The 24329-nt window shown below is 46.6% G+C and overlaps 1 protein-coding gene across 20 annotated transcripts in view; it reads left to right on the top strand.

Annotated features, from left to right (window-relative positions):
• The window catches only part of LOC116235146 (uncharacterized), a 98921-nt gene that overhangs the window by 726 nt on the left and 73866 nt on the right, over nt 1–24329 (top strand). For 13 of the 20 annotated variants that reach the window (XR_016471896.1, XR_016471894.1, XR_016471897.1 and 10 more), the window contains exons 2-3: nt 49–657; nt 6755–6940. Coding sequence is in view for 1 of the 20 variants with exons in the window: in XM_090152073.1 (XP_090008199.1) it covers nt 49–469 (421 nt within the window). In the remaining 19 variants the exon portion in view is untranslated. The other 7 variants (XR_016471899.1, XR_016471892.1, XR_016471908.1 and 4 more) reach the window with 3 other exon arrangements.

The following is a 24329-nucleotide window of genomic DNA, read 5'->3' as shown; positions in this document are numbered from 1 at the left end:
ATGCCTGGAGCGTTTCATTTCCTTTTATTTGTTAATTTTCTGTTACAGGAGAAATTGGACTCTTTCAAACCCAGACTGGAATATAACCGCTGTGCGTTATGGAGAGTTGTCACAGGGCCCACAAAGGGAGGGAGAGGAGAAATCTGGAACAGTGCAGCTTGGCAAGAACAGGAAGATTGAGCACAAAGACAAAGCTACCAGGGGAGAGGGCTGCAGAGGTCTCAGCGATGAGCTGCCTAGTGAGAGCCATAAGGTGAGGCTCACCTGCACAGGTCATGCTGGGCTCATCCAGCCTGAGAGGACAGCAGTGATGTCCCCACATTGCTATGAACAGGGACAAGCCCTCAGGACCACAAACGAGACATCTTCTGGAAGTCTGCATACATCTCCAGGCTCCAGTCACCCTGACGAGCTTCACCTGCACCTGTTGCCTCTCACCCCACATCTCCAGTCCCTGTGCAGCATTTAAGCTCAGGCTCTGAGCACTATTCCCCTGGTTGGGCTGTGCCTGCTCCTGGCTTTCTGTTTGTCCTTGGATTTGCTTCATCACCTGGACTGCTTCTCCTTGCTCTGGTCCTGTCCTTTGTTGCTAGTGATGCTGCTGCCCAACTTGCTTCCTGGCTTCTTTGCAGTTGCTTCTCAATGCTGCATCCCCAGGTAGGTCAGGCTATTTCACTTTCCTTGCCTCTGAGTGTGAAGGAGTTGGTTGCTCATCCCCATTCATCCTACCAGTGTGTGCCAGGCTGCTGTGGGATTAGGAGCTGATTTTCAATGCTTAGAGTGAAATGCTGCTTCCTGCTGCTGGCAGAGCTTTGAAGTGCTGTAGACTGCCTGTGACATACTCAGCAGTGTGGCTTCAGGTGGGGATGTGGGGCCAGGATGTGTCATGGGAAAAGATCTGAGGAGGCACAGAAATAGAAATAAGGATAAAGAACAGACGTAAGGAGAATTGGAGGCAGCTGGTGGAGAACTGCAGTAAGGTGACGAGAAGCCAGCACAGCAGCTGCTCAGTGCACCTGGTAACCCAGCATGTTTAATGAGGTGCTGCTAACCTAGGGTTGGTTTCTTTAAGTAAATGTTACAATAATCTGTGGGAAACTGCTCTGTTAGGCATCCAGATTTGGTGCTGGTGCTTTTAGTTGGGATGCTGATGTGTTTTTTGATGAAAGATGCTGTGGTTTTCATGGGTGCATCAAGGGGCCAAGCAGTGCTCGTACCCAGCCCTGAGAGTGGCTGAGGCCTTGCAGTGAGCTCAGGGCAATGTTCTGCTCTGCACACCCACACAGCTCTCTTCTGTTTCACCCGTAGCTTTGAGAAGTGCTAGAGCAGCCTTAATAAAGATGGTGAAAGAGAGGTGTAAAAACAGTTTAAACAATTTCTGCATAGCTTGCTCTATTTTTAGTCCCAATTTGAAGAATGAATGTAGGTCAAAAATGGGGGAGTTTGTATTTTTCTTGTTATGTACCAAAAAACCAAGGGAATTCTGGAGAAGTGGAACAGCCCTGGAAAGGACAATAGGTCTACCAAGCACAGAGCTTCTGCCTGAGGAGTGGGGACATTGGGTGGTGGGCAGGGAGGAGTGAGATACCAGAGGGATCTCTCAGGAGGGGGGATACCCTCTAACATACGGAGTAACTGGTGTGCTCCTGGGTCTTCCATGCAGGTGCAGAACTGGGGTCAAGCTGGTATCTATCCTGGGTGTGAAGCCAGCCTGGGAGGTGGCTCTTCAATGGTTAAAGAAGAGCAACAGCCTTCCCAGTATGCAAGAGTGTTATATTCCTTATTATAGCTGTTAGAGAAGTTATAATTTAACTTGCACTTAACAACATTTAAAAAAAAAAAAAAAAGAGCTCCCTAGAATGGAACTAGACTTGATCCTTTTTTCAGCATATTATTACTTGGAGCATATGGCTGCTTGCTACAGAGTGATAGAAATCCCCAGCAGAGTTAAGTAAGTGCTAAGTAGTATGCCTGGGGCAGGAAGCACCGAAGTCTCTTCTCAAATGATGGAGGTGGGTTTGGGTTCCCAGCAGGGGTCTGGCTGGTGTGGTCCTTCCCATCTGCAGGGCAGTGGAAGAGATCCTCAGTGTGCACCAGCTGGTGAGATGTCTGCTGAATGCATGGGGAAATTCCCACCTGGTGGATACAGAACTTAGACGCTCATGTTTGATTCCTTTGCCGCAGATTTCTGCTCCCCAGGGAAGTGTTTGAGGGCTGGGTTTGTGCTGAGAAAAGGGGTGAAGAGTGGGAAGGTGAGTTACTTTGTAATGGGCCTGGAGCTTGACCTAGCCCCAGTGCAGCCTCAGCTGGGTTTAGAAGTTTTACATCAGGTTTTCTAGATGTTGGGGTCCTGTGGAGAGGAGGAGCAGCACTGGTACTGTGGTGAAGGCGAGCAGTTGTACGGAGAGTATCTGTGCTTTGATCAAGAGGAGACCTGAGGATGAGGATCCTCCTCTGCAGCACCATAAAGGCGTTCCACTTGGAGGCAGGCTGAGGTTGGATGAGTCCCTTTGCTCTTGCTGCACGGAACTGAGCCTGGATGGCTCAGTGTGCTCTGAGCTGTGCCCCCAGCAGCCCCCATCCCACCTCACCCCACCCTGCGAAGAACCATCTGACAAAACAACTTGTCATGCTCGTTGCCTTCAAGACGCGTGCTCATTCTTCTGTCATTTCAGGCATATGCAAATGTAATTAATAAGTTCTAAATGAATCCTCAGCAGGGGAGCAAAAAGACAGCACCTTCCCCCACATCTCCCCAGGTCCTTGCTCCACTTAATGATGGTGCAGAATAATAGGGCTGCGAGGAAGCATTTAGAGTCCTGCAGTGCCATTAGGAGGGCGTGCAGCAGCTCCCCATGTGCTGGGATAATTGTGGTGCTGGCTGCTCTCGGCCATCACAGTGGGAGCAGTACCTGCAGGGATCCTCCCGGTTTGCTTGGGCTTCAGAAAATGTCACTGCTGTGCCACTGTGGAGCTGAATGTCCCTCCAGCCCTTTTCCTGCTGGGATTTCTCAGTGGTGGCTGCTGAGGGGTTGTCAAAGGTCCCAGCTGGGATTGTATGCCAGGAAACCAAAGAATGGGATTGTATTTTTCTTAAAAAAGAAAACCATTTGATGGGCTGATGCATCTTCTCAGTCTGACCCATGGCCACCTCTCCTGGCAGGTGTGCTGTAGATGTGTTCAATTCCGTGCCCTGTTCCCAGGTTCTGCTGCATTTTGGCTCCCTGCTCCTGACACTGCTGTGCCTGGAGCCTCTGGGATGGGAAGTGGACATATTAAATTTGGTGAGAGGCTTTACGAGCAGCAGGATTTGGTGTTGCTGCTTTGTCTTGTTTGTCTGTGACCATTTAACAACATTTATGCACTGGGAGGAAACAAGTTCCTTGTTAGTGCGTAATGAAACGTGATTTGCACACAGCTTCATCAGTGGCTTTTAGGAGCCTCAAAGCATCTGGTGAGGGGAGATGTGTGGCTGTGATGGTGCAGAGTGGCATTGCAGGGACCTCCACAGCCTGCTCCCATGGAGTTGGGTGAAACCATGCTCTGAGCATGCAGCAGCCCAGTGCTGTGTTGCACAGAGAGCTGCTTGCACAGCCCAAACAAGAGTGAGGTGTTTCCTCACTAATGCCTCTCTGTAAGAATGCTTGCTCTTGAACCACCCAACATGTTGCTTCTCCTTGAAGGAGCAAACATACATGTCAGTGTCTGTGCACAGTGTTGTCTCAGACTTCCTCTCTAACCCCTCTTCCTTTGAATACTCACTCTTGCTCTGACCAAATGCATTGTTTCCTGTTGAAGAGGCAAATACAGGTGGCAGTGCTCACATGTAATGTGGTCTCAGTGCATCCTTCCAGCATTTTCTACAGATACTCATACAACACTGAAGTCTGTGCACCTTCTCTGTGCAGGCATTGCACTCTCTGGCCACCGATGGCTAACCAAGTGCTCTGTGCTGCTAATGGCACATGTCTGCTGATAGCAGAAAGCAGTGGCTTGATTTTTCTTTTAGACTCAGCTAGAGCAAGACTAATGGAAAAATCAATGTGTGTGCTGTAAATTCTGTGTAGTTAATACATACAATATTTTAAAAGTACCAAATAATAGAAAAGCAAGTAGGGTAAAAAAGACAGTAATTGATGGATTGCCTTTGAGTTTCGTAGAGAGAATAATTGTGTGTGCAACTGTAAGATGAGGCACTTAGCAAGCTGACATCCTGTTCTGCAACTCTCCCAACCATTTAGTCATGAAAATCACTGTTTTCAATGTACCTGGAAAGCTGTACCAGAGAATAGAGCAGCACATTCATTAGAGTCTTGAAGGTGTGTTGTACCAGAGTTGTGGCTGAAGAAACTGCAGATGTGACTTATAAAATGCCAACCTGGTGTTTCGTGATGCTTTCTCTTGTGCTGGCTCTTCCCCATTGCCACCAGTGTCTGTGAGGTGTAGGACTCCATCCTTAATAAGCAGGACATGCTTATTAAGGTCATGCTGCACTGCACTGAAGGAGGCATGGGCATAGGTGCAGCTTGCTACATAATGAATACTTAAATTTCAAGAAGATGTTCCCCCTCGAGGCCCAATTTAGTCTCTGAGTTAGCATACAAAATACCATATTCCATGATGTGTGGGAAATAAGAGCTGTGACAGCCTGTGGAGCAAGGAGGTCTTTCAGAAGAAGATGTAGCACTCAATTTCCACAACTTAAATGAGCTGCCACACCTTCTAGGCTAAGACCTCATTAATTCAAGGTATGTGAGCATCCCTCAGAAGGCATGGCTGTGTCCTGCTGGTCCTTCCTGAGATGGGTGGCTCAGTGAGGTCCTGGCCAAAACTTTCACCCTGGGAAGAGGAGGGCTGGGTGATGGCAGCGTGAAGGTCCTCCACCACTGCTGTACTCTCAGATCCTGGTGTTGGTCCCAATCTTCAGTCCCCTGCAGGTGTTGGGATGCAGAATATCTATTGCTGTAGTGTTAGCTTGCATCTGTAGACCAGGAGTGTGGGGTGAAGTCCAGCTGAAAATAGCACTCCAAGGAGCTGCTCCTAGGAAAAAGTTAGAATGTGCACATAGCTGCTCTCTTCACTTGAGATTGAGGGCTTCACCTCAGTAAGTGTTATTAAACATAAAAATGCAAGGGAATAAACTCTAGTATAAACCCCAAAGCCTTATGCCTGAACTCTTCCACCCAGCCTTGGTACCTGTTTTATAGCTTACTTGAGGGGCTCAGCTATGTCTTGGGAGAGATTGGGGAAAGGAAGCTGCCACCTACATGACGTGGTGTGGTGCTTCAAGGAGGTGCAGTTCCTTCTGAAAGTGGGGAGGGATGGCAGTGTTTGGGTGGAGGTGACAGCAACACCACCACCCCCAGTGCATGTGGGGCAGATGAAGACATAGGACTGAGAATGCATGGAGGGACAGGAATATCCCAGCCACCTGGGTGTTCTGCTGCTCCAAAAACAGCCTCAACCATCACCAAAAAACCTTCTGCTGAGCTCAGGGTAAGGGGCTGGGGGACCTTGGGAGCATGGCCTCAAGGGAATCCCTCTTGCTGTCCCCAGCACCTGAGATGGGCTGTGTGTTGTTCTCTCTTTCCCTTCCTCTGCATTAAGGGCAAATCTTCGGTGCACCATCGATAGCCTGAAGCACAAACATGGCAAGTGGTGTGGTCAGCCTGACTGATAATGGGGGGGAAAAAGCCAAAAAAATGTTCCAGCTAAAGAACTTTGTTATTGTCAGCCTGAACAGCAGCTGAGTTATGTTCCATATCCTCCGGTTTTCCACCTCTTTCATCCAACAGTAATTCTCCTGGGGTTAAAAAGGTGCTTGTTCCTGCTTTATACAAATCTACTTCTGTCTTTCAGACTTTTGCTTTTAAAAATATATGTAATGGAAGAAGCACACAGTAATTTATTGCAGCTGTTTCTGTCCTGTCACCAGGGAGATGCTGCAAGAAGAGCAAGTGCAGAGCCAAGAGAAAGTGGGAATGGGGGGGAGATACTGGGGGGGTAGGGCAAGGTCCCCCTTTGTATATGTATACATACATACATGCACAGACATGCCATGAATACATTTGTGTATGTGTGTCACAAGTTTATCTGTTTATGTATGACTTACAAGCTCAGAAATCATATTTATTATTGCTATTATTGCCAAGAACTTTTTCTTCCTTTGATGCCTGAGTAGCAAGAGAAAAAAAAAATCTATATTCATGCCATCTTGTACAAGATGTCGGTACACAGGTTAATGAAAAACAGGCATGAATTTGGATAGATGTATAAAGGTCCCTTGGGTGTTCAGTCATAAATCTTTGTAGCTGGCAGGCACAGCAGACGTAAATAGGCCTGATATAACCAACTGTTTTACATACAAATGAATGCTTGCCTTTTATTTAGCTGACAATATTATTATTTTGAATCTAGGAGGAATATTAAGTAAATTCTGCTGTGCTGTCTCCATTAGGTGTGATCCTTGATCTCCAAATTGACTGTAGTGCTGCCTTTGGGCTTTTTGTAGGGTTCTACAAAGAAGGTCTGTGGATTATTCCCTGTATTGGGGCAACCATCACTGAAATATACTTCGTTCTTTAGAGAAAACTCTGCAAAGCTCCCCTAGGAGGTAGGGGAAAAGGAAACAAATTGGCTTAGAGTGGCCCCATCTAATCATTAAGAGTTCTGCACAACGGGCTTCTACTGAACTGACAACAGCAGAGAGCCTTTTTCTTTGTAAGTATAAATAATCTCTACCTCCTCCCTGCAGGCTGCGTGGTGCAGGTAGATCCTGGCATCTTGGTTTCCTGTGGCACACGGGTTGGTACTGAGTGCAACCCCAAACAGCCCCAGTCCCACTCATCCAGCTGTGAGCAGGGGCTGAACTCAGCGGGGAGCTCATGGAGCTGCTGGTGGCCGTGGGATGAGTGATGCTGAAGCCATCCAGGGTAAGAGGGTAAGAGGCTCTTTTCAGATAGAAGGTGGTGTTAGAAACAAAATTAAACCAGGAGGTTGGTTGATCTGCTCATCCTCTGGCTGCAGATCTTGGAAAAAGCTTACTGTACTGTGTGGTCACTTCAGATATGTTATTGCAAAGGCCAAGGACGGTGGTGTAGTGGAGACACTGAGTCACAGCCTGAACCAGTGATGGAGCACCTGGTGGGAAGGCAGGGCCAACCCAGGGGAGCTCAGCTGTATGCAATGCAGCTGAGTGACTGGAAGGGCTGGAGTGAGGATCCACCCCTTCCCAGACCTCATTTAAGGGCTGGAAGCAGAGGTGAGGGTATCTTTTGCCAGAGATCCCTGCCTACCTGAGGCCTTCCAAAGGTAAGTAGCTCTTTATGTCTACTTCTGCCTCTGTGGCTGCTGATTTTGTGCTTGTTCTCATTTGTGGCAATGAAAGACTTTGCTACCCTGCTATTATCGTGGTACTTTCCATCCTATTATAGCATTACATGTGGTAAGGCTTATTTAGCACAGCTTATTTTATGGAGGAATAGCCATTGCCAAGACGAGGGAGAAACTGTTTGTTCATTGGATTTGTATAGATTGTTCTTCAAGCCCTTCTTTGTTTTTGCATAAGCAGTGTTAAAACGACTGTAAGCCCTTCAGTGTTTGTGATAGCTCACTGGCTGCTGTTACCAGCATGTTTCTGCTGGTAGTTTTCTGTGAACTGGGGCTGATCATTGCTCACCTTAGTGCTCTGCTGATGTTAGGTCTCTGAGCAAAATTTGATGGTTTTTTTTGGAGCTATCTAGTAGAGTTCATGGCCCTAAATAATCGCTGAGTACCCATGTGTTTGAGTTCCTCACTGCTTGTCTTTGTGCTCACAAAATCCATAGCAGGTAGGAGAGTGAATTGCCTTTATAACCAGTACATGGGGTGATGTAAACTTCAGAGTGATGTGGTCAGAGCTGAAGAGAGGAGCTGAGCACAGTTTCCCCCAACCCACAGATTGTCTTCCGCCTATAGCAATATATGTAATGTTATTCTAGCACCAAGATACACCTTCTGAATATCGCATTCCAAATGGAACTTCTGCAAGACAGAGCCCAAAGTGGGCTGCCTGAGAGCACCTGAATCCCCTCTGCCCTGCAGTGTGCTGCCTCCCCACTGCCTGCAGCAATCCTTACTCTGCAGATGCCATAGATGGGCAATGCCTTATACAGGAGAAACCCTCTCTAGTACTTTGGTGTTTTTTAGCACTGTCAGATGCTGCCTTCCATTCCCTGAGTTTAGTTGAGGCTATTTCTTGCCTCTCTGGGAGCATAGAGCAAAATGCAGCGTGGTTACTTTGCTACAGAACCTTGGGGTTATTTCTGCTCTTGGCTCACCTGAGCCGTGGAGATGTATCTATTGGAATCTATAGAGGAGGCTTTAATTCAAGGAAAGAAAGGTCTTTCAAACAGGCATAGCCAGCCAGATTGAGAGATGGGGTTTTCAAAGGAGGAAGAAAAAACAATATTTCAAAATGATCTCCTTGTTTCTATATTAATCAGGAAAACTATTGTTAATAAAATAATTACAGAAACGAGTGGTAATGTCAGAGCTGTAGGATTGTTCCCCCTTGTCCTACCACTATCACAGTCCATGTGAATAACGTTCCCCTTTAAATGCTGGAAGACCACAGCAAGGTCTCCCCAGAACCCTTTTCCAGGCCTGCTGCACTGAGGACCTCTGTGCTTCTGGTGCAATGCTATCAGCTTCCCAGGGTGGTGTATCTTCAAGCTGGAAACTTTGCAAAGCAGCATCGTTGAGGATGCCATGAAGGCTCAGTGACAACAGCCCATTCTCTTGTTCTTCCTTGTCAGCCATAAATAAGGAAAACCCAATAGAGGACAGTGCTGTTGCTGACAGTGGTGTGGGCAGTAATGATTTGCATGGCTTTTGTTTGCAGCTCTAAAACCAGGGATGGGGCAGGCTAAGGGAGCTGTGCAGCATCAGCCTGCAGCAGAGCTCGTGTAGCAGTGCTCGGTGAGGCTGTTAGCTGCAGTGCTGCCTATTCCTCTTTTATTTGCATTTAATGTGCTATGGCTGAGTAGAGGTGCAGGGCTGTCTAATGAGCACAGACTGCAATCTGTATATAAGCAAATAGGGGTAATAATTTTTTCTTCTTGCATAGCCCAGTGAGAGCTCTGGGACTTGGTATTCCACGTGTGTGTCTTCTGTGGATGCTGTCTGTGTCTGTTGTGACCCTGGTGGTGTTTCAAGCCCTGGGTTTTGTGTGGATTTCTTGTGGTAACTTTCCACTGGTGCCCAAATCCCAGCTCTTGGTGGCACAGAGGGATGCTGGAGCTCTGCTGCTGAACAGCTGTTGATGAAGACATCAGGATGTGCACTGTCACTGCATACCAGCTGATACGGAGCATTTGTTGGTGTTACTGGTTTAAGCTCTTCTGTATCATCTACTCCCTGCTGCTTGCTTGCTTCTTGCTAAGGAGGAAAATGCAAACAAAGGCACAGCACGAGGCTCCTCACTGAGCCTCTCTGCTGATCCCTTCCTCACCCCCCCAGGAGAGCTGCAGCCCATCTCTTGGGGAACAGGGCTGGGAGCAGAGAGCAATGCACTGCCTGGCTGTTGGGCACCTCTGCAGGTTGTTTTTTTTGTCTCCCTGTGGGGGAGGTGTATGTGTGTATGTCAAAGGAGGTGCAGGGCTCAGGGTCACAGGGAGGAGTGGCTGCCTGCAGGGCTGGGGCAGGAGGTGCATTCTCCATTCACTTGATTAAAATGGAAAAGATAAATTCCTCTTGCTCAGTTGTGCCTTGCAAAGGAAATGAACGCTTTTTTTTTTTTTTTTTTTTTCCATCTCAAGGGAGGCTCCAGTTCCTTCTACTTCATTCTAGGGTCTGCAAGGAACTGAATGGCTCCTTGGTGCTGTTCCTGTGTCCTGCAGTGGGAGTGGGGAGGGGAAATCCTTCAGTGTGTGTGCTTGGAGGGTGGAAGTAACAGGGATGGGGAAGGTCATGGAATATGCATGTCCCTGGCACAGAGCAGCCTGCATTTCCCACCTAATGATGCTGCTTCCTGGCCATCTCTTGGAGGATGCACCCTGTGTTTTGAGCTGTGGTCCTGTTGTTTTTCTTCCACCTACATGAATTACATTGTGTGAGCTCTCTTCCCTGCCTTGAGGTTGAGGTGGTGCCTTCACACCAACCAGGGCTGTTGGTGCTGCTGTGGGCACGAAGCCAAGCAGTGGGGGAGGGGACACTTAGAATCACCACAAATCATTAATTTCTAGGCAGGACTGGTCCCCAGCCCAGGCTTCCTAACATCTAACCAGTCCTGTGCATAGGCTATGCCTGAGCTCCATCCAGCCTTGCTTTTGTGAGCGTAGCATGAAAGGGCACTAATAAATTAATTACTCATGTCCAAACCGATGTGCTGGCCTGTCCACTTAATTTTCTCTTCAAAGACAACCAGTGCTGATTCCTGAGGTCACCCTTCATTCCCGCAGTGCTGTGTACACATGTGCTTCCAGTGATTCCTGGAAGATGAGCAGAAGGAAGACTTGAAGTTCCTTTGTGTGAGTATGGGTGTAAATTGTTGATTTGGCCAAAAAGCTTCATGTTTCAACCCTGTGTCTTAAAGCCAGCAACAGGATGGTGACAGAAAAGCTGGGACTTCAAAAATCACCAGTGATTTGGCATCGTTATTCCTGGTCCTATGCTATAATAATGCATCAACACAGTGGTTGTGGCTTTTGGATGAAGGCAAAGCTTTATCTCCTGGTGTCTGAGAGGTGATGCCACCTGTGTTCAGCTTTGAAAGCACAGGTCTGTCTCAGCACAACAAGGCTTTTGGTCATGGTTGTAGCACAAAACATGGGAGTGTCACCCAACACCAGGGCTCTCTGCAGTCTGGGCTGGGCACAAATAAGCTGCTGCCTGGCTCCTGGGAGTTGTCTGCTCTCATCCCCATGGGCTGATGGTTGGAGTGGATGAGACGAGATGATCTCAGTGGTCTTTTCCAATCATAATGATTCTATGATCCTGGGCTAATGTGCTGAGTGAGCACCCAAACCATCCTGCTGTGGGTGTTGTATCTTGTCCTGAGAGCCCCATGTATGTTCTGTCTGCAAAGATATCTCCAAAAGATGGAGCAGATAAAAATAGATGGCTTTCAAGCGATCAGATTTATTTTTCTTTTAAATCATAGTAAAAACCAACCGACAGCAATCTCCCCAAACCAGGCAAGTGTTTTTTTATTTCTGCAGTCTCTGTATAAAACTCCGATGCAAGAAGGTTATACCAGTTAGCTCTAACATGTTGGTCGATTTATTTCCAGTAACTGGGGCCAATCAGTTCAATTTAAGTGAGTGCATGTCATTCTTCTTTTGTTTGGTAAATCAGATTTAAATGCGAAGCATGTTTTAATACAAATATTTTTATTACCTAGCACACACAAAGAGCCTCTAATAGAAAGCTCTGTGAAATGCTGATTTGTGCATTTGCATTCTCTTCCAGATTTGGTGCAAATAGATTGGCACAAGAAAAAAATAAACAATTTAGTGAATAAAGACATCCTTTTAGCCTTGTTTATCATTGCAAAAAGAAAAAAAAGGAAGAATTCAGACTGCAGGAATGAAGGTATCTGTGCTTGTGTTAATGCATATGGGTGCAGCAGGCAATGCTGGCTAAGGAAGCAGCAGTGAATGGTGTCTAAAGGCGAGATCTAATTGCAGTGCTATAGCAACGACAGTGCAGAATCAGTCTCTCTCCTCACTTCTTGGAGCAGGTTGCCCAAGGAGGCTGTGGATGCCCCATCCCTGCAGGCATCCAAGGCCAGGCTGGATGTGGCTCTGGGCAGCCTGGTCTGGTGGTTGGTGACCTGCACATAGCAGGGGGTTGGAACTGGTTGATCACTGTGGTCCTTTTCAACCCAGGCCATTCTGTGATTCTTCCTCTCTATTCAGGAGCTGTTTTTGGAGGTTCCCCCTCCTGTGCTGGCAACTCAATCTCAGAGGAATTACATCCACCAAACTTGGTGCCCATGAAATGCTATGCTTAATAAAATGTGTTGCACATCAATAATTTAGATGCTTGTGACAATGTATAAAAATCTTCTAAAAGTATTGCAAACTTGGCCTGGTGTTCCTGGTAATTAAAAATGGATGAAACAGCGAAGTATGTCAGTTGTTACTCTTGTTCAGGTTTCCATTGTGTTTAAAACGGGCTATCAATTTTGAAATGCTATAAAGATGTAGAGATTGCACTATTTTAAATGTCTGATATATTGTCCTAGGTATGTTAATTATTAATAAGCAACACAGCCAACAAGAGTCTAAATTGTACCTTACACGAACTCCAGGCAGTTGTAATAAGAGGAGCTGGGGAAGCTGTAGGAGAATGGAGATGAACCGTAGCACTTTTCTCCTTCCCTGGGCTCAGATCTACTCTGCCTTGCTCTGTGCTGAGCCACTCACATGTGCGTGAATGGGAGCTACCATTTCTTGGGGTTTTTTGTTTAGGGCTGCCTACAGGCTCAGAAGGGCAGCAGCGCTGTGTCTGTTCTGCTTAGCGTTGCATGCAGGCTCTGTTGGTGCTGCTCTTGGGGCTGTGCAAGCACTGCTGCCTTTGGGGTGAGATGAGCATCCTTGTTGTTCCTCCAAGGGCACAAATCTGTAGGTGATATTTGAGGGAAATCAATGTGAAATGGAAATGGACGTCTTTGACTCGCTGTGCAAATCACAAGTGCATCATTATTGGCCCAAAGCTTTATTTATTTGGAAAGCAGAGTAGAAAATGTTAGTGTTCTGCTTTTCTTCTTAAATGCACTCAGATTATTGTGGCCGTTTTGGAAGCATATCTTATTTTCTGTTTAGTACCATCTTCATTAGGCACCAGAACGATTCCCTCCATGCAGCAGAACACACCATAGAGAATTAAACTGTGTTCACAGGTCTAATAATTTCTTGAGTCACTGATAGCAATGACTGTGGTACTTCTTTCAAGACTTTTTTTCCTTAGGAAAAACTATTAAAAATTGAGGAGCATCTTTGTGACTTGCTGGGCAGCAGCAGGGTGCAGGGATGGAAGTTTGGCATCCTCCTTGGACAGTTGGTTCTGGTGCTCTGCTCCCCCTCTGATTCAGCAGGCTTTATTGATGTGTAGCCTGGATGCATGCTGCTGCAATTCAGATATGAACTCTTGTTTATTAAGTTGTGTTCACATGCTCGTTGTCTCCAATTTGCTCATGGCTTTGCTCCAGATAAAGTCATCTACAGACTTAGTATCACCCTAGGTCAAATAGTGAAAATAATGGATAATATTGGCCCAGGCCAAATAATTACCCAGTGCACACTGATATATCCAACAGCACTACCTGTCCTCTCTGTGAGCCCTGCTGCCTTGTCATAGAAAAAACATCTGGTGGACCTGACATGATTTGTTCTTGACAAATCCACATTGGCCATTCCTTGCTGCCTGGTTACCATTCAGGTGCTTGCAAAGCACTTGTTTGATGATTTGTTCCAATATTTTTTCTGGGAATTGAAGCTAAGTTGACTGGCCTGTAATTCCCTGCTATGTTTGCTGTTCTCCATTCTTCTGGGACCAACTGCAGTCCCTGAGTTTTCAATGATAAGTGCTAACAGCCCTGAGATTGCCTCCACCACCTCTAAGTACCTGGCAGTGAATCTCTGCAGACCCAGCTGATTTGCAAACATGTAATTTATATAAATCTTCCAAATTATTGCTTCACCCCTGTAGTCAGAATTCTAGCCTTTTTCTCACCAGCAGCAGTGGAAGTATCAGTACAAATGAACCAGTCACTTTTCACAGGGGATCATTATTAGCCTTTGCAATGGCAGTTGGTAGCTGAGCTCTGCTGAGTTATGGAGGAACTCCTCCCTTTGCCAGAGTCTTATTACTAACACGACTTATTTTTTGTAATTACTATTATTCAGGTTCCTTACAAGCTCTATAGCAATATATATATTCTGACCTGACTAATTTTTTTTTCACAAATTCAAGAATGTCTTATTCTTTTCTATGATCCTTAACCCATTGAATCAGTTTCTACAACCTATGTCCATTGTTTGTAGATTGGCTGGGATTGGAAGGGACCTTTAAGAGCACTGAGCTCCAACCCCTGCTGTGGGCTGGTTGCACCCCCAGCTCAGGCTGCCCAGGCTCCCATCCAACCCAGCCTTAAGCACCTCCAGGGATGGGAAACCCACAGCTCTGGCAGTAGTGCCAGGGTCTCGTTGCCCTCTGAATAAAGAATTTCTCTCTGACATCTAACCTAAATCTCCCGTCTTTAAATTAAAAGATATTTCCCCTTGCTCTGTCACTACTAGACCATGTAGAAAGTCACTCTCCCTCCTGTTAATAAGCTCCCCTCAAGAGGTGGAAGGTCACAGTGAGGTCTTCCTAGAGCCTTCTCTTCTCCAGGCTGAACAACTCCCTCAGCCTGTCCTTATAGAAGAGCAGCTCCAGCCCTCTGTGTGTCTTCATGGCCCTCCTCTGGACCCACACCAACACCCTTCTTGTGCTGTGTCCCCAAGCCTGGATGCAGTACTGCAGGTGGGCAGAGAAGATGGGGACAATCCCCTCCATGCCTGCTGCCACCCCCAGCCCAGGATGCAGTTGACTTTCCAGGCTGCAAGCATGTACTGTAGGCTCACATCCAGCTTTTGTCCACCAGAGCCTCAGGTTCTTTTCCCCAGGGCTCTCAGTGAGTTCTCTCAGCCCGTACTCATGTCTGGGATTACTCTGACCCAAATGCAACACATAGAACTTGGCCTTGTTGTATCTCATCGTGTTCAGACTGACCCACTTCTCAAGCCCATCCAAGTCCCTATGTATGACATTGCTTTCTTCTACTGTATCAGCTGCACCACTCAGCTTGGTGCACTCAATCCCATCATCTAGGACCTAGGTCATTGATAAAGATATTGAATAGCACCAATCCTGGGGGACGCTTCCCGTCACAGGCCTCCACCTGGGCAGAGAGCTTTTCACCATAACCCTCTGTCTGTGACTATTCAACTATTTTGTTATTCATTGAATAGGGTTTTAAATCCATCTCTCTCCAATTTAGTGATAAGAATGAGATGTGGAACCATATCAAAGGCCTATCATTTTGTGACACCATGTTAATAGTGAAGAGCAGATTTCACTGATAATGGTATACTATGACAGTCTGTAAAACAAATCATGGTAATGTTTTTCTCGCTTGCATTAGGGATGGCTGGGATCTGGCTTGCTGAACAAAACCTCAGATTTTTCCCGTGTTTCAAAGTGTTTCCCATTTAGTTTGCAGTGAAATGGTTTGACAGTTCTCAAGCAGGCAACGCTTTGATCAGTGTGTCAGCTTGCTTCAACTTGCTTCGTTGGAACAAACAAGAGATGTTTTGTTCTGGAGAGGTATTTGGTATCTGCTGTCCTGGATATTTTAGAAATAAATAAGTAAAAAGCCAAGAATGTTTCAAGTCATACATTCTGTCATGGTAGAACTTGTCAGCCACAGTAACAAGTATTATAAGGTACGGTGGGCATGTCAGAAACTGGGAGAACACAAACAAAGCTGTAGGACAGATGACAATGGAAACTCCGCAATTCTGAAATGAAGTTTTTAACAGAAGACTTGAGACAAAATGCTGCCATGTCATTTCATTATTTCTTAATGGCAATTGGCAGAAAGGAACACTTTTCTTTACATCTGTGTTTCGCAGTTCCTACGCTTTGCAGACATCCACTGGATCCATCCATCCCTGCCCCATCCCGGCCCCTTGTGCCACACAGCAGGCTGTTGCTCCACTGTTTGATGAAGTCGTGCTTTTCTGCATGTGCAGCATGCAGTAATTGTATTGATTTGACAATTTAAGTTCTCAGAGAAAAAAAAGGCAGTATTTGGAAGTTGACTGGATTCGAATGACAGGTTTTGATATTTTTAGTTTGAAATAACCTTTTATTTCAAAATACAGAAAAGCAAGAGGGAGGAGTAGTTAAGAGACCAAACTGAAGAGAAACATGTCAGTTGACACAAGATTTCTTTTCTTCCCTTTGGAAAGGTATTTCACCATTTAACAAAGGAAAGTAAAAAGATTCTGAATTTACACTTAGAACAAAAATCCCGACTCTGTGGGGGATGGCCAGCTTTATGCAGGACATCAACCAAGAGCTGCAGGTAGGAAGGGAAGGGTTATTTCTGTGATGTACACCCTTCCTTCCCTTTGCTTTTCACATAGCCTCGATATCATGGAGAGGGTTTGCACTGGGAAGCCATTGGGGTGACCTGGTGGCATCACTAAGCCCTCCAGCTGGTGCTGGCTGCATTGGAGTGGTGTCCAGCTTTTAAGGCTTGGCACGCAGGGAAGCATCCTGGGGGTTACATGAGAATAGAGAGGCAGAGATGGATGTGTGCATAGGCACTCGTCTTGTGAATGGCACTGAGCTGCTGGGTGTGGGCTGTGTTACAGTGATGCAGGGTTGGAAAGGTTTGGGTCTGAGCATGGCTGCTGGAAGGTTTCACAGGACCATCCTGAGCTTGCAGGCTGGCTGTTCTGTCAGCAGAACAATAATGAATGTACTTCTGAGTAATGTCCACCTTCTTGTTTGTATTCAGAAGCCAAGCTGAATAAATAGAGAATCCTAATCTCCTTGGTGCAGTGATGTCCTCATCAGGATTGGGTGATCAGCAGAAAGAAATTTCAATTTGTATTGCAGCCAGGCTCCTAAGACCTTTGATGAACTGTTCTTACTAATATTGGAACAACTGGGACCAGTGAGGGTGGGACTGGCCCAGGTCCCATACAGCAGCACTACAGAGCACACAGCTGCAAACTTTTTCTTATAAGGCCAGAAGCATGTTCTCTTGCAGTGGGCTTGAGAAGCCCTGAGCACCAACTAGAGCCCCAAAGCAAGAAATATGTACCCATGCAACCAGCATCAGGGCTCTGGTGAGGATGCTCAGCTCCATGTGCTGGGTCAGATCCTCTTGCATTTGTTCCCTGCTGCCTTTTGCTTGGTGAAAGGCACTGAGCTGATTTATGGGGCTGGGAGAGGCAGTAGGTGCCCACAATAAAAAAACCAGCCCCTCTTCTCCTGACCTATCTTGGTGCATGACCTCACATTGAGTCCTTTTCAGTTACAGTTTCACTGCCGCCGTTAGGTAGTCTTATTTCTGAGCTGAAAACTGTAACAAAGGGGAAAGATGAAGTCTGAAATTCATTGAAAGCTTTTTTTGGTTCTGTGGGTTTTTAAAATATTGCCTCACCTTGATGTTGTCTGTGTTCTCAGTGGCTATGCGGAATGCTAATTCTGCCCATACCTCTGCTCCCAGCACTGCCTTTCAAGCTCATCTCACATAGAAGATTAAAAAAATCACCCAGATTTCATTTTTAATCTCCCTTTCACTTCAAACAATTTATCCCTTTTTGTGATACCTAATTAACTGACCTCTTTCAGATAACTGCATGATGTGTGTGCGTTACATCTGTGATCGCAAACAGAATATCTGATCCCCGTGGAACGATCCATTGGGGAATGAGGGTAATTAGTCTCTAACAAATACAAATTTGGAAACATCTGTGCAGATTTAAGCTTGGGGAATAGGACTGGGGAGCGGGTTTCAGCCACAGGAAGACAGTACGGAGGCAGAGCTGAAGGTACCAGGCAAATACCGCAATTAAATTAGTCAGCTTGAGGAAATTAAATCAAGCAAAATTGGAGTGTGTCATATTTTTTCGATCTGGGTTTCTAGCTGTTAGGAGATTTTGAAGAGAGGCAGTGAAGAAAATAGAAGCTAATAAGTTTTCTTTTTTCTGAGTGACTCAGAGGAGGGCTGGATAAAGCCCTTTCTCGTTTGGTGATAATTAATGTGACTCCCATGGCAAAGGGAAGCGCAGTGATTACTCACCAGTCAGCTCTGCTTTCACAGCAGATTTTTTGGACAACTTCTCGTGGTTTCAGCCTGCACAGCAGCATCCTGCCCACGGGGAAATCTCTGCCCCACAAAGCTGGGTGCAAAGATCCGAGAGGGGCGGGTGAATTTTGCTGGAAGGAGCACAGGTGGGGATGACCATTGGTTAACAGGCACAGCTCAGGGCTGGGGAGCTGATGTGCAAGTCCTTCTACGCTTGAAGAGAGAGCTTCCCTTATTTGTAGGGGATTTGGGTCAAGCTCTGTTCCTTGTATCAGCATTATTGATTGTTTGCCAAAGTCAGCACTGGGAAAAGTAGTTCAGTGTGTGGTTATTTTAGTGTGCATGGTTAGTTAAGGATAGATGGGAGCTGATCTGAAGAGCATTCACAAAAAGGGACGCTTCCAAGTTATGTGTGTGTGGATTTAGGTATTCTTTTGATAAAAATTGCATAAGATGCTATGAGTGCCTTTATAGCAGTGCCCACAGAGCCAGAACTAAGTCATGTAGTCAAAGGTGCTTGTAAAATGGACAAAGAACCCTTGCTACAGATTTCTGCTTTCTGATATGACTGAGGCTGCTTCCAGTCTGCAGCACTATCAGTTTGGGCACAGTCTGGGTGTTCTCTTCCAAGCTAAGAGGACCAAGGGCTGTTGTTATAACCCACAGCTCCTGAGTTCTTCAGGGAATGGAGCAATACCTCCATAGCAGTACCATTCATTTCTCTGGTGCCATACAGCCTCACAGCCCCAGCAGATTTCAATTCAGCAGTGAGCTGAGAGGAGGCCAAAGGCCTTTGCATGAAGCAGATGAGTTATGGTTTCATTTTTCATGATTACTCAGATAATACCATACTGACAGTTAATATAGAAAATGGGACACATGCTCCTCCATAGAGAGAGCAGGGGTCTGAAGAAGGATGTGCTATAGGGACACGGGCAAACTCAGCAATGCAGCAGGTTTTCCTGTTGCTGTGCTCTTCCTGAGCCTCATTTCTTTCTCTTCTTCCTGAAGTCTCTCCTTGCCCAGGGATGGTGGGGAGAGGAAACCCGGTGATGTGCGCTGAACTGCACTGTACCTCCAAAGACGCACAAAAGAGGTGCAGACACGGCGTGTATCTGCTCTAAAACTGCAAAAGGTGTTGAGGGTGGAAAATGTGAAGAGTCCCAGTGAGCTTCCTGCTGGGCAAGCAGAGGACAAGTGGAGTGAAAGCAAAGGCTCGATGCCTTCTTCTTCCGAGTACCCAAGGGTGGCATCCAAGAGCTGCAGGAAAACACTGCTGAGCCTCGCTTGCTGTGCATGCCTTGTGCGAGAGGGGGAGAGCAATGCACGAAGGTAGTGGGTCATCTTCTGCCATGTTTACAGGAAGGCTGCCCTCCCAGGAGTGCTTTGCTTGTTTTTTTCTTGTTGTTGTTGGTTTTAAAATCTGCTCGTGATGTGAGAGGAAAGGCTTTCAAGGCTGCGTGTCCACAAGAGGATACTAGCTTTCCTCAGATGAAGCCTGTGTTGATGTTGAGTTTTTTGACGTTGATTTTCTTCACTCGTTGCCCAGACCTGGGGGTTCAGAAGCAGCTGTTGTGTAGTTTTTGCACTCCAGAGCAATTTTGCTTCTGAAAACAATAAGCAGGAAGAAACCTGAATTACTGTTTTCAAAAAGGCCAACTCAGTCTCTCAGACCTGTTCTTAGAAAACACCACCGTTCCAAAGAAGTCTGCAAAACCTTTCCAAACCAAGCCATGGCTTTGGCCAGGAACCAGGCATGCCCTACTCAATCAGTTCATGTCATTGCCTTAAAAAGCCTCAAAAGGTGATTTATTTTCCTGCCCCCAGCTGTGCTTGCAGGTAGAGCAAGCAGGTCTGGATCCTTTCCTAAACATGCAGCTCCCTCCCCAGCTCTTGCTGTCATCATTTGGCTCTTCCTGAATCTTTGCAGGCAGCTGCCTGGGTGGAATTGATCTTTGTATCCCTTACATGCTAACAGCTTCTAGCAGAAGAAGAAAATCAACGCGGGTGGGGTCACTGTGGAACAAAGTAAGCGGCTAAGTTTGTTTTCATGCTGCCTCAGTGATTTAATGTTAATACATGCCACGAGATTGCTATTTATTTCTATTAGCACTTTTTGCATCTTAGGTGTTTATTTCAGGCTCCTGACAGGCTTCTTTAAACAAATGAATTGTGTGCTGTCAACGGGATTCCACCAAGGTGTGGAGAGGATGAGGGGATGAGGTACCACATTCAGATGGGTTTGCCCCCAGGTGTGCTGTGATTGATTTGTGCAGTTCTGGGGTAAGCAGCATCCCCATGCTGCAGGCCATGGCAAATGATGTCAGCTCAATGCATTGCCTTCGGGCAGTGCAAACCACATGGATGCTCAAAGGGAAGGCTGGGATGTGATGGTCTCCTGGGAAGTGCTGGTGGTTTGGTTTCTCCCTGTAGGCTGAAGTTGAGAAGGTTTTCCTATGGCTTCTAAAGTTCTGCAAATATCTCAGTTGGTTTGGACCTGAATTTCTCAGTTGGAGGAGAGCTTGTGTGCAACGGGTGCTGCATGGAGCAGACAGAAGCAGGTTAATTCCCTTATGAGGGAGTGGACCTAAAGGAAACCAAACACCCTGGCTTAGCTGAGGCAATTAAATGGGGAAGAGAATCCTGCCTTGATTGCTGGGAGCCTTTAGGATGGCTGGCCCGTAGGGAAGATGGCTTTGTGCAGCAGGGCAGCAGAGCTGGCTGTGGTTGGCATGGCTGGAGGGAGGCTTTGTGCTGGGAACTGCTCAGTCCCACTGCGAAAGAAGGAAATTTTGTCTGTTGCTGCTCTTCTCTTGTTTCCTGGTCTTTGTTAACTGAGAGTATGGGAGAGTGGCAGGAAGAGCACAGCATGGTTCCCATCTCCTCCGCTTACAATGTCATTTCTTTGTGAATGTTTGCAAGCAAAAATAGAAGAATAAATAGATGTTGAAGCAAATCCTAGATATGATCTATAATTAGATTAAGACCCACAGTTATGGAATAATAAATTATCTAAGTACCACAGTACAGCTTCCTAACGCTTTTAAGATTGATTTTTGCCCAAGGCCCTGGGAAAGTGACTTCAACAAAACTTAGAGATTAAGTCTGATTATTATGTGAAAATACTTTTTAATGCCCCTTCAAGGCGCACAGGGAGCTCTTTGTGGCCCTGTTAAAAAGCAATGCTTTGAGCAAGTTCAGCGGTGGCAATAGGGCTAGGAGATACATGGCTAAGTGTCCATGTTATTTCCAAATGTGATTGTCTTCAGCCAAATGATCTAATCATAGAGTCCCCAAGGCTGGAAAAGATGACTAAGATCATCAAGTCCAACCATCAACCCATCCCACCATGCCCACTAACTGTGTCCCTCAGTACCACAATCCTTCTTTCTCCTTGGGCAGAGATAATGCATTTTTCCTTAGCTACACATAACTCCAGCCCCCCCAAGGTTTTCTTCCCCACCACCAATGACTTTTGTTCTGCTCTGAGACGGGTTGCTTTGGGATGTGCTGGTCATGCATTTCTAGCCTAGGCACAGTGGAGGTCATATCTGGCAGCAGCTCACAGCACCCATAACTCAGGGCTGTGCTCGCAGCAGGAGTTAACAAGTCAAATGCTGACTAGAAAACATGGCTGTGAGATGACTTTTTATTTTCAGCCCTTTGAAATTAAAACACATGCCCTATTGTTTCAAGTATGATGACTGTCTCCATTCCTGCCACTACATTACCTCTGCAACTCAAAAGTGATTTGCAGCATCGTTCAGCCTGCTAATTCTACCAGGCTGAGCCTTGCAGGGCCCCTTGGCTCACGGTGAAGTTTTGTTTCATAGAATCATAGAATGGTTTGAGTTGGGAGGGACCTTAAAGATTATTTAGTTCCAACCCCCTGCCATGTGCAGGGTTACCAACCAGTAGATCAGACTGCCCAGGGCTCCATCAGCCCTTTGCAGTGTCACCTGGCAGCACATTTTCTGACCCAGCCATGCCAGGGGAGAGCTCACAGTTCCCACCTGGGAGCTCAGACCCCATGAGGTAACTACATCCACCCCATGCAGCACTCTCCCCATCTCCATCCTGCTGCAACGTGGGCTGGGATGCTGCCTGCTTGGGCTCTTCCAACTCCAGGTGGGATGCTATAAGGATTTGATGCTAAGAGAATTTAATTACTTCAAATTCCCCTGGGACACCAATCCCTTTTTATTTTTATGGTTGTGGGCGATAGAAGTATGTGCCTGGCTCATAGGGGTGTTAACAAGCAGCAATTAGGCAGTGTTTGTACATGGCTCTGAGAGCGTGGTGCTATTATTTCTCACCTGTGGTGCAGTTAACAATCCATGCACTTTTTTCTCTGCTTCACAGCACACCGCAAGCAGCGTTTAGGAAGGATTCACTGTCTGCCACATAGGAGCATTTGGAAGCCATTATTATTAAATTAATCCAGGTGGCTTGACAAGGCCATTGTGCAGTGTGCTGGCCTCTTACCTCTGGCCGTGCAAGAGCGCTCCGTCTCATAAAAACACACATTGCTCCCCATTCATCTTCACTGCAAGGCTCTTGGGACTTGCCACCATCCAAGGAAACTGAGGGGAGCAATGTGGGGCAGAACACATGGAGGTTCCCAGGTGGGAGCATTCAGTACTCAGCCTATGGGAACTGCCAACCCTGCCTCAAACCTGGGTGCTGGTGGCACGTGTGGTGTGTGAGAGTGAATGCAACTCATTAATTGCTTGTCAGCCTTCATTGCCTGCCTTGCTGCTGTTGCGTGTGGGGGAAGAACAAATTGCTTCTTCCGTGAGCGTTAAATATTTTATTTTGCGACCTTCCTCTAATCAGATGCTTTATCTCAGCCGTATATTAAAAGCAAAGTCATAAAAAAAGGATTTTAATAAAAGTAACCTCCTTAAATTGTGTAATTGTCACTTTCCCAGGACGTTAGGGAAGCTGTAAGGGGGGAAAAATATGTACAGAGTAGATTTTGGTGCGTTGATAATTTATTATCTAATAATCTCTCCTCTTCCTTGCTATTCCCAGCTTTCTCATTACCCGTAAAGCAGCAGCACTCCCTGTTGCTGGCAGTGGGCTGCTGTGCTCCTGCAGAGCCCGATCAGCTCCGTGCTGGTGGCAGCAGCAGGGCTGCAGGCACAGCTGGGACCTGAGGCTGTTGCACTGCTCAGTGCACTGATTTCTCTGCTGGTGCTGGGCTGCCCTCGAGGAGCATCATCTCCAGTAGAGGTGCCAGCATCCTGCCCAGCTTGCCATGTATTTCTCAGACACAAAGCAGAGTTGAGGCTCAGCCCACACTGATGGGCTGTATGTTGGTCAGCCCTGCTCATGGGGCTGTACGTAGTGAGGTCTGGCTGTCATCTGTAGCTTCTCTTCTGTGCCTGTTCCTCATAAGATAGCTTGGATGGTGATTTGCAGCCTTGGGAGGAGAGGACGCATCCAAATGCAGATCAGGTCTGTTTTCACCTCTGCATCCCATGCTTGTCAAAGCCTGTGGGGCCAATGGAAAGGACAGAGATGACAGTAGTCCTTTGGGGTGCATCCTCATGTCCCAGGGCCATGTCTACACTGCAGTGTAGCACTGCCTGGACTTCTTTCCATGTGATTTATGTGACACAGCACACCCAGTGAGGATGTCTCTCTCCTGGTATCAAGGGCAGCTATGAGTGTAAGCAGTATGTGGTTCTTCATGTGTTCCATTCCCTCCACCAGCTTGCCATTAGCAGGATGGAAAAACTTAGGAGAGCATCTCCAAGTGCAGCTTAGTGTCTGACCCTGAATTGTCAGTGGGTGGATCTACAGCTCCCTGAAAGGAGATGGTGGTGGTGAGGTCAGCCTCTTCTCCAAGGTAACAGCAATAGGGTGAGAGATGATTAGGTTGGATATAAGAAGAAGGTCTTTTACATTGAGGGTTGTGAGGCACTGGCACAGGTTGCCTAGAGATGCTGTTCAGGCTGTGGGTCAGACTCTGCACATTCCCTCTTTTTCCCAATAAATATTTCCAATAAGATTTCTTTTGCCTTAAGTTGACTAATCTAGATAACGATGCTGTGAGTTTGTCCTCACTGTGCTGAGTGGTGCATGGACACACTGCCAGCACAACGTGCCTGCTTAGAGAGCTGGTGGAAGCCATTGGCACAGCCTGTGCACCTGCTGCAAAAACCTTGTTTGGCTGGGGGCAGGACCTGAGAGCTGAGGAGCTCTTTTTCTTAAGTGAGTCTATCAAGCTGGCTATCAAAATGTAGAAGTACACGTGGCTTAAGTGTGAAGAGGGAAGTACAAGCCAGGTGTATAAAGGGAAACAGAGATGTATGTTGGAGATATGACTTCTTCTTTTGCCTATATTTTAAAGTGAATGAGCCTCTCATTTTATAGTTTACTTTCGCATGAGGATTTGTGTGACAGCTTTACCTGCCCCAGAGAGTTTTTCTCTGAGATAAATTTATGCAGTGAGTCACTTCTGGATCAGAAG

This window comes from Phasianus colchicus, chromosome 17 (genome assembly GCF_987193195.1).
Source record: "Phasianus colchicus chromosome 17, bPhaCol1.hap1.1, whole genome shotgun sequence".
Taxonomy (NCBI): domain Eukaryota; kingdom Metazoa; phylum Chordata; class Aves; order Galliformes; family Phasianidae; genus Phasianus; species Phasianus colchicus.
Note: the sequence above shows the minus strand (reverse complement) of the source record. Positions and strands in the feature narration are given on the sequence as shown.